General features: G+C 38.0%; 1 protein-coding gene across 6 annotated transcripts in view; it reads left to right on the forward strand.

The window, feature by feature from the left end:
- ANKRD17 (ankyrin repeat domain 17) overlaps positions 1-19,592 on the forward strand; it is a 161,511-nt gene that overhangs the window by 128,954 nt on the left and 12,965 nt on the right. For all 6 annotated transcript variants that reach the window (XM_065914413.1, XM_065914414.1, XM_065914417.1 and 3 more), the window contains 5 exons: positions 6,394-6,565; positions 7,894-8,341; positions 8,828-8,983; positions 11,063-11,212; positions 12,573-14,209. In XM_065914413.1, the coding sequence (XP_065770485.1) occupies positions 6,394-6,565; positions 7,894-8,341; positions 8,828-8,983; positions 11,063-11,212; positions 12,573-14,209 (2,563 nt within the window). The remainder of the gene's footprint in view (positions 1-6,393; positions 6,566-7,893; positions 8,342-8,827; positions 8,984-11,062; positions 11,213-12,572; positions 14,210-19,592) is intronic.

Here is a 19,592-nt window from a genome sequence, read left to right on the forward strand (position 1 = left end):
GGTTTTTCCCAATCTTTCTGAGTATTCCTTCTGTGTCTCTAGTTCCTAGATCTCTCCTCTTAGTGGGTAAGCCATTTAGCTGTTTACAGGATCTTCTTTATCCATTGATCATCTCATCCTGCTTCTTACCTTTATATAATAGCTGATCTGAAATCTATAGCTTTAGCCCAGACCTCTTCCCTACACTCCAGTCTCTTATATCCAGCTAGCTACTCAACATGTCCTTGTGGAAACCTAATTAAACATCTCATACTTAATGTCCACGTATGAACTCCTGATCTTTGCCTACTCCAAACCCACAACTCTATAACTGCTCAGACTAAAATCTTGATATGATCTTTGATTTTTCTCCACTGTGTTGCAAAATCGAGGGACCTTTGCCTTGGATCTCTCTCTGAAATTCTAGTCACTGTTCATCACTTCTCACTCTGGTTAAAGACACTAATATCATCTCTTACCTTTATTTCCACAGTAATCATCTAACTAATCTCTCTGATTCCATCACTGCTCTGCAGTCTGTTCTCTGTTTAACACTTAAAATGATCATCGTGTATCACTGAGACCAGATCACTCTTTTCCTCCAAACCCTACTGTACCATTTCACTCAGAGTAAAAGAAAAGTTTTTAAAATGCCCTGTGGGATGTGTCTGGTGGTGAAAGTAAAGTCTGATGTTGTAAAGAGCAGTATTGTATAGGAACATAGAATGTTAGGTTCATTAATCAAGGTAAATAGGATGTGGTCTAACAGGAGATGGCAAGAGTGAATCAGTGAACTAAATATGACTGGGAATGGGTGAATTTAATTGAGATGACCATTATATCTACTACTGTGGCAAGAATGCCTTAGAAGAAAAGGAGTTGCCCTCATAGTCAACAAGAGTCTGTGATGTAGTACTTGGATGCAATCTCAAAAACGACAGAATGGTCTCAGTTCATTTCCAAGGCAAACCATTCAACATCACAGTAATCTAAGTCTATGCCCTAACTACTAATGCCAAAGAAGCTGAGGTTGACTGGTTCTTTGAAGACCTACAAGACCTTCCAGAACTAACACCACAAAAAAGATGTCCTTTTTATCATAGGAAACTGGAAGGTAAAAGTAGGAAGTCAAGAGATACCTGGAGTAAAAGGCAAATTTGACCGTGGAGTACAAAATGAAGCAGGGCAAAGACTAACAGAGTTTTGCCAAGAGAACACACTGGCCATAGCAAACATCCTTTTCCAGAAACACAAGATATGACTGTCCACATGGACATCACCAGATGGTCAATACCAAAATCAGACTGGTTATATTCTTTGCAGCCAAAGTTGGAAAAACTTTATACAGTCAGTGAAAACAAGACTCAGAGCTGAGTGTGGCTCAGATTATGAGCTCCTTATTGCCAAATTCAGTCTTAAATTGAAGAAAGTAGGGAAAACCACTAGGCCATTCAGGTATAACCTATAACAAGTCCCTTATGATTATACAGTGGACGTGACAAATAGATTCGAGTGATTAGATCTGTTAGAGGGCCTGAAGAACTATGGATGTAGGTTTGTAACATTGTACAGGAGATGGTGACAAAAACCATCCCCAAGAAAAAGAAATTCAACAAGGCAGAATTGTTGTCTGAGGAGGCCTTACAAATAGCTGAGAAAAGAGAAACGAGAGACTTCCCTGGTGGCCCAGTGTCTTAAGACTCTGAGCTCCCAGTGCAGGAGGCATGGGTTTGATTCCTGATTAGGGAACTAGATCTCAAATGCCACAGCTAAGACCCAGTGGAGCCTATATATATAATAATATATACATATATATATTTGTGTATATATGTGTGTGTGTGTGTGTGTGTGTGTGTGTATATTTTTAAGAGAAGCGAAAGGCAAAAGTAAAAGATATATCCAACTGAATACAGAGTTCTGAAGAATAGCAAGAAGAGACAGGAAAGAAAGCCTTCTTAAGTGCGTAATGCAAGGAAACAGAGGTGGCAAGAATATACAGGTGAACTGTACAAAAAAAGATCTTAATGACCCAGATAACCACAGTGGTGTGGTCACTCACCTAAAGCCAGACATCCTGTAGTGTCAACTCAAGTTGGCCTTAGGAAGCATTACTACAGACAAAGCTAGTGGAGGTAATGGAATTTCAGCTGAGCTGTTTTGAATACTAAACGATGATGCTATTAAAGTTCTGTAATCATGCCAGCAAATTTGGAAAACTCAGTAGCCACGGGACTGGAAAAGGATTTCACTTTCTATCCTAAAGAAGGGCAATGGCAAAGAATGTTGAAACTACCACACAATTGTGCTCATCTCACATGCTAGCAAGGTAATGCTCAAAATCCTTCAGCCTAGGCTTTAACAATGTGTGAACTGAGAACTTCCAGATATACAAGCTGGATTTAGAAAAGCTGAGGAACTAGAGATCAGATTGCCAACATCTGCTGGATCATAGAAAAAGCAAGAGAATTCCAGAAAAACATCTACTTCTGCTTCATTAATACACTAAAACCTTTGACTGTGTGAATCACAAAAAACTGTGGAAAATTCTTAAAGAGATGGAAATATCAGACCACCTGACCTGTCTCCTGAGAAATCTGTATGCATGTCAAGAAGCAAGTTAGAACTGGACATGGAACAATGGACTGGTATGGAATGGTTCAAAATTGATAAAGGAATACCTCAAGGCTGCATATTGTTAACCTGCTTATTTAACTTATATGCAGAGTACATCATGCGAAATGCCAGGTTGGATGAATCACAAGCTAGAATCAAGATTGCTAGAAGCAGTATCAGTAACCTCAGATATGCAGATGACACCACCCTAATGGCAGAAAGCGAAGAGGAACCAGAGAGCCTCTTAATGAAGGTGAAAGAGGAGAGTGAAAAAGCTGGCTTAAAACTCAAAAAACCTTAAGGTCATGGCATCTGGTCCCATCACTTCATGGAAGATAAGATGGGGATACAGTGGAAACAGTGACAGACTTTATTTTCTTGGGCTCCAAAATCACCTGCAGATGGTGACTGCAGCCATGAAATTAAAAGATGCTTGCTCCTCGAAACAAAAGCCGTGACAGCCTAGACAGTGTACTAAAAATCAGGGACATCACTTTTCTGACAGAAGTCCCTATAGTCAAAACTGTGGTTTTTCCAGTGGTCATGAGCAGATGTGAGAATTGGACATAAGAAGGCTGAGCCCAAAGAATTGATACTTTTGGACTGTGGTGCTCTAATAGACTCTTGAGACTCCTTTGGACAGCAAGGAGATCCAACCAGTCAATCCTAAAGGAAATCAGTCCTGAATATTCACTGGAAGGACTGATGCTGAAGCTGAAGGCCCAATACTTTGCCACCTGATTCATAGAACCAACTCTTTGGAAAACAGCTTGATGCTGGGAAAGATTGAGGGCAGAAGAGTCGGAGGCCACAGAAGATGAGATGGTTGGATACCGTTATCAACTCAATGGACTTAAGTTAGCGACATTCCCAGGGACAGTGAAGGACAGGGAAGCCTGGTGTGCTTCAGTCCATCTAGTCACAAAGAGTCAGGCATGACTGAGCAACTGAACAACAAGAACAGCTACAGTGTCATTTCAGAGTAAAAGATAAAAGTCTTTAAAATGCCCTTAGGTGGGACCTTAGGTAATCAAGACCACTGATACGCCATTTGAAAGTGATTTTCTACTATTCTCAATCATACCGGCCTACATAAACATGCCAAAGAATGTTCAAACTACTACACAATTGCAGTCATTTCACACTCTAGTATAGTAATGCTCAATTTCTCCAAGCCAGGCTTCAAGAGTACATGAACAGTGAACTTCCAGATGTTCAAGCTGGATTTAGAAAAGGCAAAGGAACCAGAGATCAATTTGCAAACATCTACTGGATCATAGAGAAAGCAAGAGAATTCCAGAAAAACATCTACTTCTGCAGTATTGATTATGCTAAAGCCCTTGACTGTGTAGCTCACAACAAACTCTGGAAAATTCTGAAAGAGATGGGAATAACAGACCACGGTACCTGCCTCCTGAGAAATCTGTGTGCAGGTCAAGAAGCAACAGTTAGAACCAGACATGGAACAACAGACTGGTTCCAGAATGGGAAAGGAGTACATCAAGACTGTATATTGTCACCCTGCTTATTTAACTTATATGCAAAGTTTATCGTGTAAAATGCTGGGGTGGATGAAGCACAAGCTGGAATCAAGATTCCCAGGAGAAATATCAATAACCTCAGATATGCAGATGATATCACCCTTATGGCAGAAAGTGAAGAAGAACTAAAGAGACTCTTGAAAGTGAAAGAGGAGGGAGGTGTGGGAGGGGGGATCGGGATGGGGAATACATGTAACTCTATGGCTGATTCATATCAATGTATGACAAAACCCACTGAAATGTTGTGAAGTAATTAGCCTCCAACTAATAAAAAAAAATAAAATAAAAATAAAAAATTTAAAAAAAAGAAAGTGAAAGAGGAGAGTGAAAAAGCTGGCTTAAAACTCAGGATTCAAAAAACTAAGGTCATGGCATCCAGTCACATCGCTTCATGACAAATAGATGGGGAAACAACGGAAACAGTGACAGACTTTATTTTCTTGGGCTCCAAAATCACCGCAGATGGTGACTGCAGCCATAAGATTGAAATTCGCTTGCTCCTTGGAAGAAAAGCTATGGCCCACCTAGACCGCTTATTAAAAAGCAGAGACATTACTTTGCCACCAAAGGTCCGCCTAGTCAAAGCTATTGTTTTTCCAGTATTCATGTATGGTTGTGAGAGTTGTACTATAAAGAATGCTGAGCGCCGAAGAATTGATGCTTTTGAACTGTGATGTTGGAGAATACTTGAGAGTCCCTTGGACTGCACGGAGATCCAACCAGTCAATCCTAAAGGAAATCAGTGCTGAATATTCATTGAAAGAACTGATGCTGAAGCTGTAGCTCCAATACTTTGGCCACCTGATGCAAAGAAGTGACCCTGATACTGGGAAAGATTGAAGGCAGGAGAAGACGACATCAGAGGATGAGATGGTTGGATGGCATCACTGACTCAGTGGACATGAGTTTGAGCAGGCTCTGGGAATTGGTGATGGACAGGGAAGCCTGGCGTGCTGCAGTCCATGGAGTCGCAAAGAGTCAGAGACAACTGAGCGACTGAACTGAGAGGAAAGTTGGGTACTTTTGGAAGATCAGCAAAAGTTTCCTGGAGGCAGATATTATGCAAACAAATTTTATATCTCCAGTTTCCATTTTTTTTTTCTTTCCTGAAATCCATCTGCTTGAGAAAGTATCTGATTTTCTATAGATTCTCCTTAATTATTTATCTTTCCAAAAACAAAAGTCTTATCTCTTACCCAAGAGAATGTAATTATGGTGCATTGCCTTTCAAGGTGGCAAAACCTTTCAGTCACCCTGAACAGGGATTATTTCAAAAGGAAGGAGGAGTGACCGGCAAAGGTTTGAGACTGAAAAAATGAAATCAGACTTTTTCTCAAGAAACTTAAGCCTAATTTGGCTTATAAGCTTGTCTCTAAGCACTGGTTTCATTAATTAGGCTATTGTGACATTTTCCATAAACTGAGTATCATTGTTTTGACATATATTTAAAATGCTCATAAAATATAGATAGCTTCCCAGGTGGCACCAGTAGTAAAGAATTTGCCTGCCAGTGCAGGGAATGCAAGAGAGGTGGGTTTGGTCTCTGGGTCAAGAAGATTCTCTGGAGGTGAAGATGGCAACCCACTCCAGTATATCTTGCCTGGAGAATCCCATGGACAGAGGAGCCTGATGGGCTACAGTCCATGGGATCGCAAAGAGTCCAATATAACTGAGCATGTGAGCACAGCTCAGTGTTCTGTAAATGTATACCATTGTTAATTTACCCCCACCCTGGATCTCACCACATGAGTTTGCCTGTTTCCTTTTACTACCATAGTAATCAACTCTTGCAGTGGAAAGTGTTAAACCTATATTTTTCTACTAGCGGTAGACATTTTATAGAATATATTCTTAGGATAAGCAATTTGTAATTTTCATAGAAGGCTTTCAAACTACTTTTCCAAAAACTTTAATATTTATACCAGTGGCAGTGTGGGAAAGAATTCATTTTCCCAAACTTTTGCTGTCTGATAACCTCTTATAATTTACATTTCCATAGTGACTATGGAGTTATATATATCTATCAATCATCCATTTTGAAATTAGGTCGTCTTTTATCATTAATTTGATCTTGACATTTAAGAATATCATCTTCTCTTTACAGTGATTTGAGTATGATTTTGATCAAACAGTGAGTTGAGCTAAGATAACTTTGAATTTTATGGTATCCCAGTACCTTTATGATGAATGACATTATGTGACAGCATTTTTCCAATGAAAATTCCAGTGTTATAATTCTGTTTTATTGATTCTTTAACAGTTAAGGGAAGAAAGTCGAAGGCTGGCTTTGGCTGCCAAACGAGAAAAGAGAAAGGAGAAGAGACGAAAGAAAAAGGAAGAACAAAGAAGAAAACTAGAAGAAATTGAAGCCAAAAATAAAGAAAACTTTGAACTCCAAGCTGCTCAAGAAAAAGAAAAGCATAAAGTTGAAGGTATTTTCTCTAATAAATCATCTAATTTGTTTCATATAATGCTTTCTATTCAAAATTATATTTCATTTACTATAAGTAACTTAAGATAATTTTAAATATCAATGAGTCAAGATAACAGTAGATCTTTTATGTTATTAAACCCTAAAGTATTTATATGCTCTTTTTATTTATTGACTTCATCCCAACTTTCTATTGTAAACAATTCCAAACCTACACACAAGTTGAAAGAATGATAAAACAAACACCTGAATACCCTTCACATAATTTAAAAATAAACATTTTACTATATTTACTTTATCTTTTTCTCTAAGTATATATACATATTTTTTTCCCCAAGCTATCTGAAAACAAATTGCAGATGTCTGACATTGCACATGGCATAAATACATAAAATCATTAAAAAAATTATCAATACTTCCATAATTTCATCTACAGTCAAGACCATGTTCAAATTTTTCTTAAATGAGGAAATTACTTTTAATTACTTTCTAACTAAAAATCATTTGAGGTAAGAATATTGTTAGAAAGAACCATTGTCATTAAACCACCAATATGTATGGTGTATATGTGTGTATTTCCCTCTCTTCCAGTCTTTTATTTTGAAAAATTTCAGGCTACAGAAAAGTTTAAGAGTTAGTATGATGAATACCTGCAAGTCACCTAGATTCATATAACATTGTGTCACGTTTATATTTTTCCTTTTTTTTTTAATAGTCTTATATATGTTGTACACATCATACAGAATTACCCCTATATACTTGAGCAATATTTCCCAAAAAAGAACATTATTTTACATAATCACAATAACATTATTACACTTGAGAAATTTAATAATTATGAATAATATGTAATATATAGTACATATTCATTCCCAAAATATCTCCAAATTTTTAAAAAATGTTTATTTATGTATTTATCTGCACCAGGTCTTAGTTGCAGGACACAGGATCTTTTTTTAGTTGCAGCGTGTAGGGTCTTTACTTGCAGTATGTAAGATCTTATCTGTGGCATGATGGATCTAGTTCCCGACCAGGAATCAAACCTGGGTCCCCTGCATTGAGAGTGTAGTTTCTTAGCCACTGGACTATCAGGTAGGTCCCCTGAAATATTTTTTATAACTTCCTAGGATACGTTGTTTAGATCTTAGGAACAGCGAGGAGAATAGATAAATCATATCCATCTCATTACTAATGAATGGTCGAATGAATGATGACTTTATCTAACAGTAGTAGTAAAGTAGGTTCTCGATTTATCTTTATCAAGTACTTAAAGCTAAATTTATGCCAAGAACACTAGAACTTGCTAATTCGGTATTACTGCTTCTACAGATGAGCCTGAAGTCTTGACAGAGCCTCCAAGTGCCACAACCACTACTACCATAGGTATATCTGCAACCTGGACCACTTTGGCAGGTACCCATGGTAAAAGAAATAATACCATAACTACAACCAGTTCAAAGAGGAAAAACAGGAAAAATAAAATTACTCCAGAAAACGTTCAAATTATATTTGATGATCCACTACCAATCTCATACAGTCAGCCAGAGAAGGTGAATGGAGAGTCCAAGAGCAGCAGTACGAGCGAGAGTGGAGATAGTGATAACATGAGAATTTCCAGTTGCAGCGATGAAAGTAGTAACAGCAACAGCAGCCGAAAGAGTGACAATCATTCACCTGCCGTGGTCACTACCACTGTGACTAGCAAGAAACAGCCATCAGTTCTGGTTACATTTCCCAAGGAGGAGAGAAAATCTGTTTCTGGCAAGGCTTCAATAAAGTGAGTTCCAATTTTTATTTTCACAATTTACAGTATCGTTATGAAACACTTTGTTGTTGAAATTTTTAGTAAAGCAGTCAAATGAACAGCGATCAAATGAAAAAGACAAAGTAAGTGTGTGTCTTTCTTCTAAAGAAGGCACAATTCTTTAAATTAAGAATTACTATGAAAAACAAACAAAAAGAAGAATTACTATGTAATTTCTTCACTTGGATTCTTAAACTTAACCCATGACAAGTATCAGTTGTGGTTTTTCAGAGATTGTTATTGTATTTCAGTTCCGCTATATTTGACCTCTAGATAATATCTTCTTAAAATTGCCCCTTCATATTATACCCAGTATTGGAAAATGAAAAATAAATTTCTCGTTTATTCATCATAGTTATTCAAAAAATAAAGAATAAAATCATGTATTAGTTTGCTGTTTTCATTAAAAAGTTCTTTGTCTGTTCTATATTTAATGTGTGTTTTTCCTCCTTGTTAAAGATTGTCAGAGACCATCAGTGAAGTGACCAGTAATTCTCTCTCCACTTGCACAAAATCTGGTCCATCTCCCCTTTCCTCTCCAAATGGGAAATTAACAGTAGCAAGTCCCAAGCGTGGACAGAAGAGGGAAGAAGGATGGAAAGAGGTTGTAAGAAGGTAGTTGATTATTTCTTTGTTTTTCTCATTCTTTTTATATGTGCTCTATTTCACAGAGAAGTATAGTCTACCTTAGGATTAAATTCCCGTAACTGTTGGAAATGCTGCAAACAAACTGGTGGCCCAGGGCTGCCAAGGGAGACTACCTATACTGTATTTTATATGGAGAAAAGTATATGTTAATACTTTCAAAACTGGGAGATTTTACATAAAAAGTTAGGTCATTGTGTGTCTGCTTCACTGGCATAGATACTAGCTTTTGGTAGTGAACTAATTTCTTTAAGGTGATAGATTGTCTTATTCTTCCTTGTCACCTTGAAGCCAAGTAGGTAGTGTCTCCACATGCTTATAAATATTTGGAGAGTGAATAAATATTGGTTTTAACTATTCTTGTCTTCAAATCATAGAATATTTTTACTTCAAGAGTTTTAGAACTAAAATATTTACTGTATTTTGCTTGGAATTTTTAAAATAATGTGTGTTAAAAAGTAAAACAGTATCCCAGAAACTGAAAGGTGGTATCTTACCACCTACCCAGAAAGGATGTGATCCAAAAAATATATAATGTACATTTCTTTTCCTGTTTTCGGCCAAGACTTCCCCTCAACCTCCATCCTGTCTTCATCTCTCTGTCACACGGCTATTGAACTAATTAAAATCGTAACACCAGAGTTCATTCTCATTGTTAGTCTCTCAGTCATGTCGGACTCTTTGCAGCCCCATGGACTGGGATTCACCAGGTTCCATTAGCCATGCTCTATAACTCCATTTTTTGCATGCACTTTTACACTTGATATTAGCCAAAAGGCCAAGAAGCGATACATGCATGCAGTTTTATTTGTTTTTGGCTGCCCCGGGTCTTCATTGCTGTTGTGGGCATCTCCAGTTGCAGCACTTGGGCTCCTCTTGTGATTTGTGGGTTTCACTTGTTATAGCAAACAGACTGTGGAGCACTTAGACTCTCTAGTTGTGGGTGCCTGGGCTTAGTTGCCCCAGGGCATATGGGATCTTCATTCCCCAACCAGGGATCAAATTTTCATCCCCTGCTTTGGAAGGCAGATTCCCAAATACTAGACCACCAAGGGAAGTCCCTGCATGCATCTTATATTATAGTATACAAACAAATTCTTAACTAATTTAAAATAATGATCCCTGAGTTATGTTCTTTAAGGGAAAAGGAATTATCAGGTGACTTAGTTATATATGTAAAAGGGCAGGGAGCAAGGTTTTTCAACACTACTGTTTAAAAAAATTCTAATTTAATATTTAATCTATTGTGAATAAATAATTTACTTATTCATTAAAGCATAATTGGCTCATTCTTTTCATTGAGAGTTATACTGTTTTTCTTTTAGAAGTATTCTTTAGTTTAGACTTGTAAGAAATTTATATCTACCTTTCCTGAATCTGAGTAATTTTATGTTAGGTGGGTTTTGCTTTTTGGAATTCCAACAGACTTTTCTGTTTCCTCACACAACTAAACATACCTTAGCAAGTGTCCATATTTGTGGATAATCATTTGAAGGCCTCTCGAAGAATGCAGGAAAATAATAAATTTTTAATATCATCCTTTCAGTTATATATTGGGTAATAAAAACAGGAATGTAACTCAGACACCTAAAGGCACTCACAGGAAACCTTTCTTAACTCCTTGGGCTAGATGAGACACCCCTATCAGTGTGTTTCTATGATGCCCTGTTAGAGCACTTATGACATTGTGTTACGATTTTCTTACTTGGTTTCTACATAGTCAGTATATGTGGGTGGGAACCCGTCTGTCTCACTTGCCATTAGTATTTGCGTTTACACAGTGTATGTCCACATGGATGTGCTTTATGGATCGTAATGGAGGATAAAAGTCAAAAAAAGCAGACAGTTTTTGGTAATGAGATGAGCAACTCACTCTCTCTTTTTTTCTGTGGCTCTTAGTTGCCTTGTATCATTTAGGATGAGACTAGGTAGAAGAGGCCTATTCAACAATGTTCTGCATTTATAGAAACATATTTTAGTATAACTGTCTTAATTACAACCACTGATATTTATGATTTATCTTAATTTATTTTTCCAACCATTAAACAGGTCAAAGAAAGTATCCGTTCCGTCAACTGTGATATCCAGAGTGATTGGAAGAGGAGGCTGTAATATTAATGCTATCCGGGAGTTCACTGGTGCACACATAGATATTGATAAGCAAAAAGACAAGACGGGAGACCGGATAATAACTATAAGGCAAAATTCTGTCTCTTATTTTTTTTCCCTTTATATTTATTGCACTAGAGCTTAAAAATTATAGATAAGCATTTGAGTTTTCAATGAAACTTTGTATTTAATAGCATACTTTTAAATGAGAATTTGATTTGTGTTGGAGAAGATAACTCTTACAATTTGTTTTTCTAATTTATATGTTCTTATGAAGTATTTCAAAGGACTTTAAAATAATTTTTCTTTTTTGTGTGTATGACAAAAATTTGAATAATTTTTCCTTATATAAACATTTAATAAGGCATTCTTAAAACTTATTCTGAGAATTTTTAAGAAGGATTGGATTTCTAACATATTTTAGTAGTTTTCCATCTTTCTCTTAAGTTAGCATTTGAGATTTATTATTCCCAGATTGTATACTTAGAATATGAGCTCAGTAATAGACTTAAATCTAAAGTAGATATTTGTTTTGAATTGAATATTTGAGTATTTCTGTGCTGTAATTCCTTAAAATAAAGATGACGATGTAAGAAATCATAAGGTTGTGATAGACTGGTGCCCTTCCTGGTAATAGAGGGGCTGATAGTTTAATAACTTGCCTCAACAGGAAAAAGGCAATTAACTCACTCTGTTTTATACTTATCCTCCTCTCCTGTCTTTTTTATGCCTCTCCTGGGGTAGGTGTGGTCACACTTGTCTTATCCAGAGAAGAGGGAAAGCAGAAACCCTTGATGAGTAATTTCCACCTCAGGATTTCCATAAGGTTTTCCTGTCAGTCACATATATTCCTAAACATTGAAGACTGGGTTTTGACCTTATGACCATTGTTGGCATTATCAGGGTTTTTCTCTTATTTTGAGACATCTGTCCAAAATAGTTGCAATAATCACTCTACTTATAAAGAAACCAGTAGTAAACATGCTGTAAATAGAGTCATTTTACATACCTGAATTTAAAATAAAGGACTGTTTTCTTACTCAGTGATATTATTGTTCTTGCTTAATTGTACTGCTTTTAATATTGATCAGTTGTTTAACTTAATGGTAACAATATGGATTATGTAGGATTTTAAGTGCAGTGATTTTTCCATCTAGAATGTATTTCACAGTAGGAAAATGATTTCTTATCCTGAGGAAACAATAGTGAAATTAAGTTTTTTGAAAAGAAGTAATTCGTTTCTCCTTTGAAAAATATAGTGGTGTGTTGGACAGTTTATCGCTTTGCTTGCAAAATACCTCAAAAATAGAAAATTTGCTGCTGAACTTTTTATCTGTTCTTTGTATATATGTGCATACATATGCAGTGCACACACAAATGAATTTAGGCCTTATGTATCTTAAAAAGGGGAAATTGGACCTCATTTTTTTTTTTTTTTGTCAACTTGTAGGGGTGGCACTGAATCAACACGACAGGCAACTCAGTTGATCAATGCTCTGATCAAGGATCCAGACAAAGAAATTGATGAACTCATTCCAAAGAATCGTTTGAAAAGCTCCTCAGCAAATTCCAAAATAGGGTCATCAGCACCTACCACCACTGCTGCTAACAGTTCCTTAATGGGAATTAAAATGACGACTGTAGCTCTGTCATCAACATCTCAAACTGCCACAGCGCTTACTGTGCCTGCAATTTCTTCTGCATCTACTCACAAAACCATTAAGAACCCAGTGAATAATGTGAGGCCTGGTTTTCCAGTTTCTCTTCCATTAGCATATCCTCCTCCACAGTTTGCACACGCTTTGCTTGCTGCTCAGACTTTCCAGCAGATCCGTCCACCAAGGTTGCCCATGACCCACTTTGGAGGTACTTTTCCACCAGCTCAGTCCACTTGGGGTCCTTTTCCTGTCAGGCCTTTGAGCCCTGCCAGAGCTACTAACTCGCCTAAGCCTCACATGGTGCCTCGCCATAGCAATCAGAATAGCAGTGGTTCTCAGGTGAATTCAGCAGGTTCTTTAACTTCAAGTCCAACAACTACAACCAGTTCATCAGCTTCAACGGTGCCTGGTACATCTACAAATGGCAGTCCGAGTTCACCTTCAGTTAGAAGGCAGCTTTTTGTCACAGTTGTGAAGACATCCAATGCCACCACCACAACAGTCACAACCACGGCAAGCAACAACAGCACTGCACCCACCAATGCCACATACCCTATGCCTACTGCCAAAGAACACTACCCAGCGTCATCCCCATCTTCCCCATCACCGCCGGCCCAGCCAGGAGGGGTTTCCAGAAACAGCCCTTTGGATTGTGGGACAGCATCTCCAAATAAAGGGGCATCTTCCTCTGAACCGGAAGCAGGTAGTCCACCAGTAGTAGAAACGACAAACAGTAGACCTCCAAACGGCAGCAGTTCTTCTGGGAGTTCATCAGCTCATTCTGCTCAGCAACAGCCTCCGGGATCTGCTTCTCAGGAGCCAAGACCACCTCTTCAGCAGTCTCAGGTTCCTCCCCCGGAAGTCAGAATGACTGTCCCTCCCCTAGCAACCACAAGTTCTGCTCCAGCGGCGGTGCCTTCTACTGCCCCAGTGACTTACCCTATGCCTCAGACACAAATGGGATGCTCCCAGCCTCCTCCTAAGATGGAAGCCCCTGCTATTAGGCCACCCTCTCATGGCACAACTGCCCCTCACAAGAATCCAGCTCCAGTGCAGAATTCATCTGTTGCAGTCCTCAGTGTCAATCACATTAAAAGACCTCACAGTGTTCCCTCCTCTGTCCAGCTACCTTCGACCTTAAGTACACAAAGTGCTTGTCAAAATTCAGTACATCCAGCAAATAAACCTATTGCTCCCAATTTCAGTGCCCCCTTACCATTTGGGCCCTTTAGCACATTGTTTGAAAACAGCCCGACTTCTGCTCATGCCTTCTGGGGAGGATCTGTTGTTTCATCTCAGTCAACACCAGAATCTATGCTATCAGGAAAATCCTCATATTTGCCAAATTCAGATCCTTTACATCAGTCTGATACTTCTAAAGCTCCAGGTTTCAGACCACCATTACAGAGACCTGCTCCCAGTCCCTCAGGTAAGTTTGTATTTTCTGACATTCTATACCAGCTCCTTTACACAGATGATGCAACAACTCTGGTTATTTTCTAATACTTTTACTCTGATTGGGCCAGATGGACAGGCTGTTGTACTAAATTAAATGCTGTTGTGAGTATTGAGTGTATTTAGTATGGCATTATTATTTTTTTAAATCTTTTTAGAAACTACAATGGATTTTACCTTATATTTACCATAAGTAAATTTCTTCATCAAATATATTTTTCTCTCTCAAAATAAAAAAACAAAGTCTCTTATATTTTAATTTAATAAGGTAATGCCATCAAAAGGTTGCTTTTATTTCAAATTAAAAATACCACATTTTTAAAATTCTACTTCAGCTTTACAGTCAATTCTGCCTTCAATCTGCACCACCCCCCACCTCTGATATCCGCAAATCTGATCTTTTTCAACGAGTTTGTTTGTTTTAAATTCTACATATAAATGAAAACATAAACTTTGTCTTTCTCTGTCTGACTTGTTTTACTTAGTTTGATGCTCCTGGCACATCCATTTTATCAGAAATGGCAGAATTTCCTCCTTTTTAAATATATATATGGCTGAATAATATCCCACTGTGTGTGTTTATGTGCCGTACACACACACAGTGGAATATTCAACCATATTTTTTTTTAAAGTGTATGTGTGCCACAACTTCTTTTCCATTCATCCATGAATGGATACTTAGGGTTTTTTCCATGTCTTAGCTATTACAAATAATGCTATTATGAACATGAGAGTGTAGGTATATTTTCAAGTTAATATTTTTGTTTCTTTTGAATGTATTTCCAGAAGTGGAATTGCAGGATCGTTGTGGTAGTTCCATTTTCAGTTCTTACAAAGATCCTCCATCCTGTTTTCCACAGTGGCTGTAGGCTGATCGTATTTCAAGTACTTACTTAATGAGCAGATATAGCTGGTAGCTGCGATATTGCACAGCACAGTTGTTGAACACATCTGTTAACATAAAAAATTCTATTGGGCAGTGCTGATATTTAAAGAAGATCTAAAGATCTGGTTTTGAGTGGTTGCTTTTTCTTTTTTAACTTCTTACTTTGAAATATTTTTTATAGAAGATTTCTATAATTACCCCAACTTCCCCTATTATAAACATCTTACATAAAATGATATATTTATTAAAACTAAGAAATTAATATTGGAACAGTATCATTAACTAGACTAGAGACTTTATTCATACTCCACAATTTACCAATAATCTTCTTTTTCTATTTCCATGCTCTACTGATGTCTAAAAATATTATTTACACCTTTACAGAAAGGTTGCCAACTTGATCTGTGTTATTGGAGAGATGACATTCTGGGACTAATGGGAACTAATTGTTATGTTTACCTATTAGCACATAAATATAATGTAATGAACATGATTAGTAAACATTTCTTTGCTGGGAGTTGATTGAAACACTTTTTGTGTATTTTCAAAAGCAGTTTCTCTTTGACTACTAAAACAATAGAATCAATATAATTTATTGTAAAGCTTCATATGCTAATACATTGGTAATACTGTTTTTTATAGGAGTATAGTTTATTTACAATGTTGTGTTAGTTTCAAGTGTACAACAAAATGAATCAGTTATATATGTACATATATCCACTCTTGTAGAGATTGTCTCCCCATACGGGCCATTAGAGTAGCAGGTAGAGCTCCCCGCGTTGTACAGTAGCTTCTTCTTATTTATCTTATATACAGTAGTGTGTATATGTCAGTCCTGATCTCCCAGTTTCCCCGTACCACCTGGTACCCGTAAGTTTGTTTTCTACATATGTACAGAGCTATTTCTATGACTTTATTTTTGTTTTGTAGACAAGTTTTTTTTATTTATACTCCTTTTTTGGATTCCATATACGAGCTCTATCATATATCTGTCTTTCTCTGTCTGACTTCACTCAGTATGACAATTCTAGGTCCATCCATGTTACTACAAACGGCGTTATTTGATTCATTTTTATGGCTGAGTAATATTCCATTGTACATATGTACCACATCTTCTTTATCCATTCCTCTGTTGATGGACATTTGGATTGCTTACATGTCCTGGCTATTGTAAATAGTGCTGCAGTGAACACTGAGGTGAATGTATCTTTTCAAATTATGGTTTCTCCAGGTATATGCCCAGGATTGGGATTGCTGGGTCATATAGTATGTTAGTCGCTCAGTCATGTCCGACTGTTGGCAACACCGTGGACTGTAGCCTGCCAGCCTCCTCTGTCCATGGCATTTTCCAGGCAAGAATACTGGAGTAGCTTGCCATTTCCTTCTCTAGGAGATCTTCCCGGCCTAGGGATCGAACCCAGGTCTCCCACATTGCAGGCAGATTGTTTTACCTCTGAGCCACCAGGGATCATATGGTAGCTTTGTTTTTAGTTTTCTAAGGAAGCTCCATACTGTTCTCCATAGTGGCTATATGAATTTACATTTTTACTGGTAGTGTAAGAGGGTACCCTTTCCTCCATACTCGCTCCAGCATTTATTGTTTGTGGGCTTTTTGATGGTGGCTGTTCTGACCAGTATAAGGTGATACCTTGTGTAGTTCTGATTTGCATTTCTCTAATAATTAGTGATGTTGAGCATCTTTTCATGTGCTTTTAGCCACCTGTATGTCTGCTTGGAGAAATGTTTGTTTATATCTTTTGCCCATTTTTTTGGACAGGGTGTTTGTTTTTCTGATATTGAGTTGCATGAGCTATTTATATATTTTGGAGATGAATAAGAAATGCTTTTTTATTTAACTTTTGTAAAGTTGGAATTCAGTGAAAATACTTCCCTTTTCAAAAAATGTGAAATCTAGGTGATATGTTCAGTTCAGTTCAGTCACTCAGTCGTGTCCGACTCTTTGCGACCCCGTGACCACAGGACGCCAGGCCTCCCTGTCCATCACCATCTCCCAGAGTTAAACCAAACTCATGTCCATTGAGTCGGTGATGTCATCCAACCATCTCATCCTCTGTTGTCCCCTTCTCCTCCTGCCTTCAACCTTTCCCAGCATCAGGGTCTTTTTAAATGAGTCAGCTCTTCATATCAGGTGGCCAAAGTATTGGAGTTTCAGCTTCAACATCAGTCCTTCCAGTGAACACTCAGGACTGAATTCCTTTAGGATGGACTGGTTGGATCTCCTTGCAGTCAGTCCAAGAGACTCTCAAGAGTCTTCTCCAGTACCACAGTTCAAAAGCGTCAAATCTTCAGCACTCTGCTTTCTTTATACTCCAGCTCTCACAACCATATATGATTATTGGAAAAATAGCCATAGCCTTGTCCAGACAGACCTTTCTTGGCAAAGTAATGTCTCTGCTTTTTAATATGCTGTCTAGGTTGGTCATAACTTTCCTTCCAGGGAGTAAGCATCTTTTAATTTCATGGCTGCAATCACCATCTGCAGTGATTTTGGAGCCCAGAAACAAAAGTCAGCGACTGTTTCCACTGTTTCCCCATCTGTTTCCCATGAAGTGATGGGACCAGATGCCATGATCTTAGTTTTCTGAATATTGAGCTTTAAGTCAAACTTTTTCACTCTCCTCTTTCACTTTCATCAAGAGGCTCTTTAGTTCTTCACTTTCTGTCATAAGGGTGGTGGTGTCATCTACATATCTGAGGTTATTGATATTTCTCCCAGCAGTCTTGATTCCAGTTTGTGCTTCATCCAGCCCAGCATTTCTCATGATGTACTCTGCATATAAGTTAAATAAGCAGGATGACAGTATACAGCCTTGACGTACTCCTTTTTCTATTTGAAACCAGTCTGTTGTTCCATGTCCAGTTCTAACTGTTGCTTCCTGACCTGCATACAGGTTTCTCAAGAGGCAGGTCAGGTGGTCTGGTATTCCCATCTCTTTCCCCACATTTTATTGTGATCCACACAGTCAAAGATTTTGGCATAGTCAATAAAGCAGAAATAGATGTTTTTCTGGAACTCTCTTGCTTTTTCTATGATTGATCAGGTGGATGTTTGCAATTTGATCTCTGGTTCCTCTGCCTTTTCTAAATCCAGCTTGAACATCTGGAATTTCATGGTTCACATATTGCTAAAACCTGACTTGGAGAATTTTGAGCATTACTTTGCTAGCGTGTGAGATGAGTGCAATTGTGCGGTAGTTTGAGCATTCTTTGGCATTGCCTTTCTTTGGGATTGGAATGAAAACTGACCTTTTCCAGTCCTGTGGCCACTGCTGAGTTTTCCAAATTTGCTGGCATATTGAGTGCAGCACTTTCACAGCATCATCTTTTAGGATTTGAAATAGCTCGACTGGAATTCCATCACCTCCACTAGCTTTGTTCATAGTGATGCTTTCTAAGGCCCACTTGACTTCACATTCCAATGTGTCTGGCTCTAGGTGAGTGATCACACATTGTGATTATCTGGGTTGTGAAGATCTTTTTTGCACAGTTTTTCTGTGTATTCTTGCCACCTCTTCTTAATATCTCCTGCTTCTGTTAGGTCCATACCAATTCTGACCTTTATCGAGCCCATCTTTGCATGAAATGTTCCCTTGGTATCTCTAATTTTCTTGAAGAGATCTCTAGTCTTTCCCATTCTGTTGTTTTCCTCTATTTCTTTGCATTGATCACTGAGGAAGGCTTTCTTATCTCTCCTTGCTGTTCTTTGGAACTCTGCATTCAAATGGGTATATCTTTCCTTTTCTCCTTTGCTTTTCACTTCTCTTCTTTTCACAGCTATTTGTAAGGCCTCCTCAGATAGCCATTTTCTGTTTTGCATTTCTTTTTCTTGGGGATGGTCTTGATTCCTGTCTCCTGTACAATGTCAGGAACCTCTGTTCATAGTTCATCAGGCACTCTGTCTATCAGTTCTAGTCCCTTAAATCTATTTCTCACTTCCACTGTATAATCATAAGGTATTTGATTTAGGTCATACCTGAATGGTCTAGTGCTTTTCCCTACTTACTTCAATCCTCAGTCTGAATTTGGCAATAAGGAGTTCATGATCTGAGCCACAGTCAGCTCCCAGTCTTGTTTTTGCTGACTGTATAGAGCTTCTCCATCTTTGGCTGCAATGAATATAATCAATCTGATTTTGATGTTGGCCCTCTTGTCATGTCCATGTGTAGAGTCTTCTCTTGTTTTGTTGGAAGAGGGTGTTTGTTATGACGACTGTGTTCTCTTGGCAAAACTCCATTAGCCTTTGCCCTGCTTCATTCTGTATTCCAAGACCAAATCTGACTGTTACTCCAGGTGTTTCTTGACTTCATACTTTGGCATTCCCGTCCCCTATAATGAAAAGGACATCTCTTTTGGGTGTTAGTTCTAAAAGTTCTTGTAGGTCTTCATAAAACTGTTCAACTTTAGCTTCCTCAGCATTGCTGGTCGGGGCATAGACTTAGATTACTGTGAT

This window comes from Muntiacus reevesi, chromosome 22, assembly GCF_963930625.1.
Source record: "Muntiacus reevesi chromosome 22, mMunRee1.1, whole genome shotgun sequence".
Taxonomy (NCBI): Eukaryota; Metazoa; Chordata; class Mammalia; order Artiodactyla; family Cervidae; genus Muntiacus; species Muntiacus reevesi.